This window comes from Piliocolobus tephrosceles, chromosome 8 (assembly GCF_002776525.5).
Source record: "Piliocolobus tephrosceles isolate RC106 chromosome 8, ASM277652v3, whole genome shotgun sequence".
In the NCBI taxonomy this organism is placed as follows: Eukaryota; Metazoa; Chordata; class Mammalia; order Primates; family Cercopithecidae; genus Piliocolobus; species Piliocolobus tephrosceles.
Genome location: NC_045441.1, coordinates 132,105,560 through 132,116,530, shown reverse-complemented (window position 1 = coordinate 132,116,530; position 10,971 = coordinate 132,105,560). Strand labels below are relative to the sequence as shown.

Below are 10,971 nucleotides of genomic sequence, written 5' to 3'. Positions count from 1 at the left end.
GAGAAGGTACATCTTTCCATGGGGAAAAAGGCAAGGAAGGTATTTCACCACCAGTAGAAAAAGATGTCTTCCCCCATTCCAGGGGGCTGGTTATACAGGGAAATGAGAGCCTCACTTGTAGACTTGGGTGACAACATGTACCTCAAGCTACGTATGTGCCGAACACAGTAGCAGGGACATGTCACCTGATTCTCAGGTTGGAAGTAGTTTCTTATCCTAATCTGTCTTCCTTCTCTCTTGAGAGCAGGACCATGTGGAGCAATGCCACCTCTCTTTTAATCTCTGTGCTTCAAAAGAAGCAGAATCAAGGACTAAATGATGGACAGCCACTCTAGTGCCAGGAATTCCACCTTCTAGGCTTCCCTGGGTCCCAAGGACTACACCACATTCTTTTTGCTATGTTCTTTTTCTTCTGTTTAGTGACATTAATGGGAAACATGGTCATCATCGTGATTATCTGTGTGGAGAAATGTCTGTAGTCCCCCATATATTTCTTCCTCGGCCACCTCTCTGCCCTGGAGATTCTGGTCACAACCATAATCATCCCCATGATGCTTTGGGGATTGCTGCTCCCTGAGATGCAGACAGTATCTTTGTCTACATGTATTGCTCAACTTTTCCTCTACCTTGCTGTAGGGACCACAGAGTTTGCATTACTTGGAGAGGTGGCTGTGGACCATTACGTGGCTGTGTGTAATCCTTTAAGATACAACATCATTATGAGCAGCAGTACCTGTATTTGGGTGGTAATAGTGTCATGAGTATTTGGATTTCTTTCTGAAATCTGGCTGGTCTATGCCACATTTCAGTTTACCTTCTGCAAATCAAATTCGTTAGACCATTTTTACTGTGACCGAGGGCAATTGCTCAAACTGTCCTGTGACAACACTCTTTTCACAGAGTTTATCTCTTTCTTAATGGCTATTTTTAATCTCATTGGTTCGTCAATCTCTACAATTGTCTCCTATACCTACATCATCTCCACCATCCTCAAGATCCCGTCAGCCTCTGGCTGGAGGAAAGCCTTCTCCACTTGTGCCTCCCTCTTCACCTGTGTTATAATCGGCTACAGCAGCTGCTTGTTTCTCTATGTGAAACCCAAGCAAACACAGGGAGTCGAGTACAATAAGGTATTTCCCCTGTTGGTTTCTGTGTTAACCCCCTTCCTGAACCCTTTCCTCTTTACTCTTTGGAATGACAAAGTCAAAGAGGCCCTCCAAGATGGAGTGGAATGCTGCTGTTAACTCCTCAAAGATTAGCTGTTCTCTAAGTCAGTTTTAGGTGGTACAAGCCTCACGGTTAATTATTAAGTCACCTAGAAAATTCTAACTCCTCTTTTCTCTTATCATCATTACAAAAGTCAAAGAGTGTGTACAATTTGCCATCACACCATGGAAGTAGATTAGGCTGGTAATAATGAAATCCATTGTCTGCGTGGGAGAATCTCATAGCCTTAGTTCCTGCCTGTTTCCACTGTTGAACATATTCTTGTGATTTGGGAGGGACTAGAGAAAGGAAATGCAGACATTTTTGTAAGAGTTCTATTAGCCCAATTCATTTCCTTATAGTCCATCTCTGAAAATGTATTTTCTGGGGAAGGGAGGAAGTGTGGAGGGAGGTGGACTGAGAGAGGTGTCCTAATCAGAGTACAAAGGTATAGATGCTCACTTTGGTCCTTCATCAACTGTTGCTGAGTCCTTCCCTATATTTTTGTGCAATTTTTTGACAAAATGGCTACATGCATTTTAGGTATCCTAAGGCTCTTTCTCTCTGCCCCATTGATACTGGAAAGGAAGTGTAACGCTGTTTACGTTTTGTCACAGAACCAGTCTAGAGTGGTGATATGAGGATTGGAATGCTTCTCATTCAGCAGATATTTGTGGTGTAAAGAAAATAAAAATATTTGAGGATAAAAATGGGGGAAAAGTTATTTTTGCTAAGCTTCAGCATATTCCTTTCACTGCCCTTCTTTGTGGTGAGTATAGGGACAGGGGCAAATAAGAACTAAATGACTAATTCTAGAGAGCATCCTGTATCTTATGGCTGTTTAAAACAACTATGTCTGTTCAGACTGTATCCAGATCTAGTCTTCAAACTTTATAATGTCTTTTGATTCTCCATCTCTCAAATCCAATCGTCTCAGCACCATCATGTATATCTTATCTGTGGGCAGAATTTTTTAAAAATAAGAGAGTACTCTTTTGACTCCCAGCTAGCTTTCTAGCAATTCCAGGGATTGGCTGTTTGGTAATATAACTGTTGGAATTTCACATAATATTGGAAGAAGTCCTTAAAAGGAAGAAGTTCACCTAAACAACAACAATCAGCAGATTCTACCAGCCCTAAAGTAAGTGAGAAAATTGAGCTGTTCAGCAGTGGGATGATGAGGCTACTGAGAATTTTAAAGAGAAATGTGTGAAGATGCCATGTTGTCCTGTCCTGTGAGGAGTGAAAACCATCATGTATGTTTGGGTAGTTTGCATTGCATTAAAGTACCAGACAAGGTAGGGAATGAGCTTTAAATTCAGCCAACCCATGCTCTGCAAGCCAACCAATGGGCTCTGGTGGGACGGCATTGGCTGGAGAAAGGGGAGACTTTTGCTTAAACAAAGGTGCCCATGGTTTCCAAGCCCAGTAAATGAAGATCTGTTCTGGACCAGAAAGAATACCTTTTTTCGAATGCATTAATCCAGAGAAGTATCCTTTAAGGGATGAGACAATAGAAGCTCAGAGAATTTAAATAACTTGCCAAAGTTTACTTAGCCATCCATCAGACTGGAAAAACATAATAAAACTCTGAGAATAATAAGTGTTGATCTGAATGCTGGCAAATAGGGTTTTTTAAAAATCAACTTCTGGTAGAAATATAAGATATAAGATCCAAATAATTAGATAGTAGATGTCTATAATTAAGTTATAATACAGTCATAATTAGATAGTGGTAGTCCATTTTGCATTGCTATAACAGAATATAAATGATACCAGCCTGGATTACTTACAAAGAAAATAAACGTATTTGGCTTATGATTCTGGACACTGAGAATTTATTTGGCTTATGATTCAAGAGCATAACACCGGCATCTGGCAAGGGCCTTTGTGCTGTGTCATCCTATGCCAGAGGTGGAAGGGCAAGAGAGGGCCAGAGTGAGAGAGCAAGAGAGGGCCAAACCCACTTTCATAACAAATCCACTCTCAGAATAACAAACTCACTCCTGTGAAAACAGCACTAATTCATTCATGAGGGGATATCCTTCATGACTTAATCACCTCTTAAAGGTCTTACCTCTTAACAATGTCACAATGGTAATTAAATATCAACATGAGTTTTGGAGGGGACATTCATATCATAGCACTCCACCCCTCGTTCCCCAAAAGTAGCGTCCTTCTCACATACAAAATACATTCATCCCTTCCCCATAGCTGCTAAATGTCTTAACTGATTCCAGCATCAACTCAAAAGTCCAAAGTCAAGTGTCTCATCTAAGTCAGATACAGGCGAGACTCAAGGCACGATTTATCCCAAGGAAAATTTCTCTTCATCAGTGAGCTTGTGAATTAATGTTACGTCTTTCCAAAATATGATGTTAGACAGGCATACAATAGACATTTCCATTCCCAAAGAAAAAAATAGGCAAGAAAAAAGAGATGACTGGTCCCAAGTAAGTCTAAAACCCAATAGGAAAAACAACATTAAGTCTTTAAGCTGGAAAATAATCTCCTTTGACTCCATGTCCCACATCCTGGGCATGCTGGGGTTGGGGTTGAGCCCTCAAGCCTTTGATGTGGTCAGTCTTCTCAGCAGCTCTCACAGGTTAGAGTCTAGGGCCTGCAGTTCTCCCAAGCTGGCACTGCACACTAGTAGCTCTGCAGTTCTTGAGTGCCAGGCAGTTCTGCTCCCACGGGTTCACTAGGCATCCCCTGGTGAAGACTTTCTGTGGTGACTTTGCTCCTGCAGCAGGTTTCTGCCTGAGCCCAGAGACTTCACGTGGCATCCTTTGAAATCTAGGTGGAGGAAGTCATGCCACCATAGCTCTTGCATTGTGCATGCCTGTAGAAATAACACCAAATGGATGCCACCAAAGTCTACCATTTGTACTGGCCTTCCAGAGTGGTAGGTCAAGCCACACCTGGCGTTACTTCAACCACACCAGGAGCAGCCAAAGAACACTGTCCTGGAATGCAGGGAGCAGCAACTCCAGGTGGCCTGTGAAGCATACCCTGTGCCCATTCCCCAAAGCCATTCTGCCCTTCTAGATCTCTAGGCCTGTAATGGGATGAGCAGCCTCAAAGATCTCTGAAATGCCCATTGTCTTGGTGAGCCCTTTTATTTATACTAATCTCATTAGCAAATGGTCACTTGATCACACCCTTGGTCTGTTCTCTTAAACACATTTTTTCGTTCTTTATGTGGGCAGGCTGAAAATTTTCAGAATCTTTTCATTCCGCTTTTTTTTTTTTTTAAGTTATAGATTTCATCTTTAAGTTATTTCTTTTCTCTTACAGTTTACTATATATGGTTAAAAGTAGCCATGCAGATCCTTCAATGTTTTGCTTAGAAATTTCTTCCACCAGATAGTCTCATTAATCACTCTTAAATTCTGTCCATAAAACCCATGGGCATGGACACCGATATAATTTTAATCTGTGTCCCTGCCCAAACCTTATGTCGAATTGTAATCCCTAGTGTTGGAGGTGGGACCTGGTGGGAAGTGATTGAATCATGGGGACAAATTTCTCATGAATGGTTTAGCACCATTCCCCTTGGCACTGTCCTTGTGATAGATCGTGAGTGAGTTCTCATGACACCTGGCCATTTAAAATTGTGTAGCACTTCCCTTCTCTCTCGTGCTCTTGCCCCTGCCATATAAGATGCCTGCTTCTCCTTTGCCTTCAGCCATGATTAGAAGCTTCTAGAGACCTTCTGAAAAGCAGAAGCCACTGTGCTTCTTGTACAGCCTATAGAATCATGAGCCAATTAAAACTCTTTTTTTTTTGATACATGTCTCAGGTATTTCTTTATAGCAATGTGAGAACAGACTAACACAGGCACAATTCAGTTAAATTCCTTGCCACCTCATAAAAAGAATGGCCTTTACTTTAAAAAAAAAAAAAAAGATGGACATTCCTCTTTTCTGACTCAGCTTTCATCAAAATGGCCATTACTTTTCGTATTTCTACCAATATTCTGATCATGACCACGTAAGTAATCTTATAAAAGTTTAAGATTTTTCTACATTTCTTCTTTTCTTCTGAGTTCTTACCAGAATTTCCCTTAATGTTCAATTTACGGTAGTCTAGGATTTTTCTAGCCTACCCTTCCAAATTCTTCCAACCTCTGCTCATTACCCAGCTAAAAGCCACTTCCACATTTTCAAGTATTTGTTATAGCAAAAGCCCCACTCTTGGTGCACATTTTCTATTTTAGTCTATTTTTTGTTGTTAGAATAGCACAGGCTAAGTAATTTATAAAGAAAAGAAGTTTATTTGGCTCATGATTTTGGAGGCTGAGAAGTTCAAAGGCATGGTGCTGGCATTGCCAAGGGCCTTCATGCTGTGTCATTCCATGGTGGAAGGCAGAAATGAAAGAGGGAGAGAGAGCAAGAGAGGCTGAACTCTCTTGCCCTCTCATGAATTTATTCATGCTCATGAAAATGAATCCACTCCCCCAATAATGACATTAATTTATCCCTGAGAGCATAACCATCATAACCTAATCACCTCTTAAAAGTTCCACCTCTCAACACTATTACAATGGCAATCAAAGTTCAACATGAGTTTTGAAAGGGACATTCAAACCACAGCAGTAGGAAACCTAGGAAACATGTACTATGCATACGCTATGGCCTATTTTTAAGTTTGTTAATTCTTTCTTCAGCTATGTTGATATGATGAACCTATGAAAATAATTCCTCATCTCCCATATCGTGGTTTTATTTATAACATTTCCATTCTATTCTTTCTTATAGTTTTAAACCGTCTATCAGAAACCCTTTCTTGTCTATGCATGTTGTCCCCCTTTTCAACATCATTTAACATTTTCATTGCACGTATTATGTTTGCATTAAGTGAATATTTTCTATGACAGTCAACCCTTCATATCCGTGGATTCTTCATCTTGGATTCCACCAACTGCAGATAAAAAATATTTGGGAAAAAAAGGTTGGTTGTCTATGTACTAAACATGTATTTGCTTTTTAAAAATCATGATTTCCTAAACAATATAGAATAACAACTATTTACCTTGTATTAGGTATTATAAGTAATTTAAAATGATTTAATGTATACAGGATGATGTATGTAGGTTATATGCAAATAGTATACAATTTTATATAAAGAACTTGAGCATCTGTGAATTTTTGTATCTGTGGGGTTCCTCTTTTGGAACCTTGGCTTGAAATCAAGCCCCTACAGATACTGAGGGATCACTGCATGACATTTTAAATCCTTTGTTGATTTTTAAATCATATTGTAAATGAATGCTCTAGAGCTTAACATATATATCTTATCAGATTGACTTCAGATTTATACTAACAATGCCAGTGAGATATAGGAGCATTACTCCTATATAGCTCTATTCTCTTTTTCCTCCTTTTGTTCTATTACTATTGTAATACATAGTTCACCTATTTAGTTATAAACTTAACAATATATTGTTATAATTATTACTTATAATTTTAAAGGAGATGGGAGAAGAAAGGAGAACATTTGTGTATTTCTAGCATTTGTAATGTTAACTTTATTTTTTCTGGTTATCTTCATTTGTTTCTCAGATTCGAATTTACATCTGATATCATTTCATTACTCCAAAACCGTTCTGCTCCTAGCTAACTCTTTTGTGCTATTTTTGGTAAATATATTACATTTCTTTATGTTTTCCATTCACAAATACAGTATATACTTATTGTTTTATATAACCTTTTTAAACAGTTAAAAAAAGAAGAGAGAATAAACATGCATTTGACTTTCTTTTATACTTACTATATATTCTTTATAATTGTTTACCATAAAAAACTTAACTTTTATCAATGCTTTTCATTTTATGTGGATTATAAACACTGTCTGGTGTCACTTGCTTTCAGTCTGCAGAACTTCCTTTAGTATTTCTTGTGAGTTTGGTTTGCTAGCAACAAATTCTCTCATTTAGTTTATCTCAGAATTTCTTTCTTCTGCCTTAATTTTTGAAAGATAATTTTGCCAGCTATAGGATTTGTGGTTGACCTTGTTTTTTCCTTTCACCACTTGGAATATGTCATCCTGTTCCCTTCTGGTCTCAACTGTTTCTGATGAGAAGTCAGCTGTTAATCTTATTGATTCCATTAGATGTGAGATATTCCTTTAGATGTGAGAAGTCACTTTTCTATTGTTGCTTTGAAGATTTTTTCCCTTGTTTCTCAGTGATTTTACTGTTATGTGTCTATTGTAGATCTCTTTGTGTTTATTCTACTAGAAGTTTATTGACCTTTGTGGGTGAGTAGATTAATATTTTTCATCAAATTTGAGAAGTTTTCAACCATGATTTCTTCAAATATCTTTTATGTTCTTCTGTATGTCTCCTATTCTTCTGGTACTTCCATTACATGTATATTGGTACACTTAGTGGTATCCCATATTTCTCTGACACTTTTTCATTTTTCTTATTTCTTTTTTGTCTGTGATCTTTGGATTGCATAATTTTTATTGACCTATCTTGAAGTTTACTAATTATTTCTTCCATCAGTTACAAAATACAGTTGTGCTCCTCTGGTAAATTTTTCACTTTACTTATTGTACTTTTAGACTCTAGAATTTCCATTTGGCCATTTTTATAATTTTGATACTTTTGTTGATATTCTCTACTCAGAGAAACATTGTCATCATACTTTTCTTTACTTTTTAAATACAATCGTTTCCTTTAATTCTCTGAACATATTTATAATGTCTACTTTGAATTTAAATGTTAAATATGCCATCTGGTCCCTCTCACATACAGTTTCTATTGTTGGCTTTTCCTCCTGTGTATGAGTCACACTTTCCTGTTTCTTTGCATATCTTGTAATTTTTTGTTGAAAACTACACATTTTAGATATTATATTATATCACTATGGATACTGTTATCTCACTTCCAGGGGATTATTATTGTAATTTGATTGTCAATTTGTTTATAGTCATGCACCACATAACAATACATCAGTCAAGCACAGACTGAATATAAGATGGTGGTTCTATAAGCTTATAATGGAGCTGAACAACTCCTATCACCTAATGACATTGTAGCTGTTGTAACATCATAGCACATCACATTTCTCATGTGTTTGTGGTGATGCTGGTATAAACAAACAAACATACCATGCTATGGTTGCATAAAAGTATAGTACATAGAATTAGAAGTATAGCACAGTACATAATACTTGGCAATAATAATAATTTTACTAATTTATGTATTTACTATACTATGATTTTTATCATTATTTTAGAGTGTACTCATTCTACTTACAAAAAAGGTGTTAACTGTAAAACAGACCCAGACAGATCCTTCAAGAGGTTATGCCAGAAGAAGGCATTGTTATCATAGGAAAGGACAGCTCTATGCTTTTTATTGCCACTGAATACTTTCCACTGGGACAAAATGTGGAGGTAGAAGACAGTGACACTGATGATCTTGACCATTTGTAGGCCTAGGCTAATGTGTGTGTTTGTGTCTTAGTTTTCTTTTTTAAGTTTAAAAAGTAAAAAATAAACTAAGAATAGGAAACAGCTTATAAAATAAGGATCTAAAGAAAGAAAATATTTTTGTACAGCTGTAAAATATGCTTGTGTTTTAAGCTAAGTGTTATTATAAAAGAGTCCAAGGGTTAAAAAAAAGAGTTTATAGAGTAAAAAAGTTACAATATGCTAAGGTTTATTTATCATTTCAGAAAGAAAATGTAGTGTTGCTTAAGTGTACAGTGTTTAGGAAGTCTACAGTAGGGAGTGTACAGCAATGCTCTAGGTCAACACATTTACCTGTCATTTCCCACTGACTCACCCAGAACAACTTCTAGTCCTGCATGCTCTGTTTATGGTAAGTGTACTTTTTTAAATCTTTTATACTGTATTTTCACCATACATGTTCCATGTTGAGATACAGAAATGCTTGCCACTGTCACAATTGACTATTCAGTATAGTAATATGCTGTACAGGTTTGTAGCCTAAGAGTACTAGGCTATACCATCTAGCCCATACCATCTAAGTTTGTTGAAGTATACCTTATGATTTTCATACAATCACAAAATCACTAAACAATGCATTTCTCAAAATGTATTCCCACCATTAAGTGATGCATGACTATTTCCCTGGCTATGTGTACTCTCTAGTGTTGCTCTCAGAGGGTGCAGTCTTAGGCATGTGTGCAGACCCTGAAGTAATAGCGATTTTAACAGGGGTTCTTTGACTGTCAAACTGATCACACACAACTGTTAGGCTCCACTAATTGCAGCCGATGGTCCTATTATTTTTGATAATGCCCTGGGTTGTAAATTGTTCCATAGTCTGATACAATTAAGTTTGGATTCCTTTATAGCAGTTGCTTTGAGGTCAGATTTCTTAGCTCTCTCTTTCTCAGGCTCTCCCAGTTAAGCTATCTGGTCTATAATTTATTTCTTACCTCTCATGAATGTGTCAGCCTTCTTCTTTGCCTTCCACTAAAACCTCCATTGTTTTTTGGGAGTTTCGTTGGACTTGAACTTTCCTACCCTCTGTTTCAAACAAAGTAAGTTCTTTCAGAGATTTCTGTTTTATGGCCTGGTCTTCCCCTGAGCAAAATATCTGAGCCATAGCTCTGGAGTTGGGGGTGAGGACAGTGGTGCAGTTCTCACCAAGTGACAACTCTGCTTTAGTTTCAGGGTAGTAGACAGGGGTAGCAGCTTTGCACTACCTGACTTGCCTTTCCTGGTGTAGAGCTTCTACCCTGTGAGGATGAGTGGGATCCCAGCATCCTCAATGTGCTGCTCTCAAGCCAGATCCCCTGCTCTGTGAGTGAGGACTGGGTACAAGCAGGAAGTCTCTGACCTCTTGCCTTTCCTCTCCTGGAAATTAGCTTCTGCAATGTGTAGATGGAAAAGAGAGGGATGAGCAATGCTTGGCTACCTACCCCTTCTGGGAAGATACCAGAGACCTTGGCTGGGAGCTGATAGTAAAGAAGCCCAGTGCTCTTGGCTGCACATACCTGGAGTGGATATTCTATCATAATGAGCTGGGAGGTGGGAGGAAGGTAGTGGGTTGTGGTTCACATATCATAGACTCTCACTCTTCTGACCAAGCTTTGATAGATTTTCTTAAGTACATGTTTTCTTTGCTGTATGATCTTAGTACAATTTCCAGAGACTTGAAATGCTTTTCTTAAATGCTTTTCACCAAATATCCTTGTTTAACTGGCCTAGCAGTCTGCAGAGCTTCCTTGTCAATCATAGTTTTGTTAAAGCTACTCACCCATCATTCCAATGTCTGGATCAACTCTACATTGAGTTCCGTTGTTTTTTTCTCTTGAAAATGGATTGTTTTTCAGCTGTTCTACATACAATGTACAGCCTTTTAAAACATTTTTTGAGACAAGGAAACAGTTCATTCTCAAGAGAAAAAAACAACAGAGCTCAATGCAGAGCTGATCCAGACATTGTAACTATCGGTGAGCAGCTTTAAAGCAACTATGATTGACGGGGAACCTCTGCAGACTGTCTGGCCACATAAACAAGGATAATTGGTGAAAACATTTAAGAAAAGCACTTAAAGTCTGGAAATGAACAAACCTCTTCTTTGGTCGAGTTTGAAGTTTGAGGGGTTTGGTTAATCCGGTTGGGAAGTCAAGATGTTTGGTGGTCTTTAGTGAACCATATGCTACACATTCCTTTAGTCATGCATTGCTGTTGTCTTGGGCTCAGGGTATTTAGATTGGGTATACACATTGGGTTTAACACAGAAACAATAACCAGTGAAATACTTTAAATATGTGAGGT

At 38.0% G+C, this 10,971-nt stretch overlaps 1 protein-coding gene across 1 annotated transcript; it reads left to right on the top strand.

Annotated features, from left to right (window-relative positions):
* Nucleotides 1-315: 315 nt before the first annotated feature.
* Nucleotides 316-1,259, top strand: LOC111521475 (olfactory receptor 9A2). Its single transcript, XM_023184882.3, is given in 4 exon segments — nt 316-337; nt 340-572; nt 574-630; nt 633-1,259. Coding segments are annotated over 4 exon segments (939 nt in total).
* Nucleotides 1,260-10,971: the final 9,712 nt, after the last annotated feature.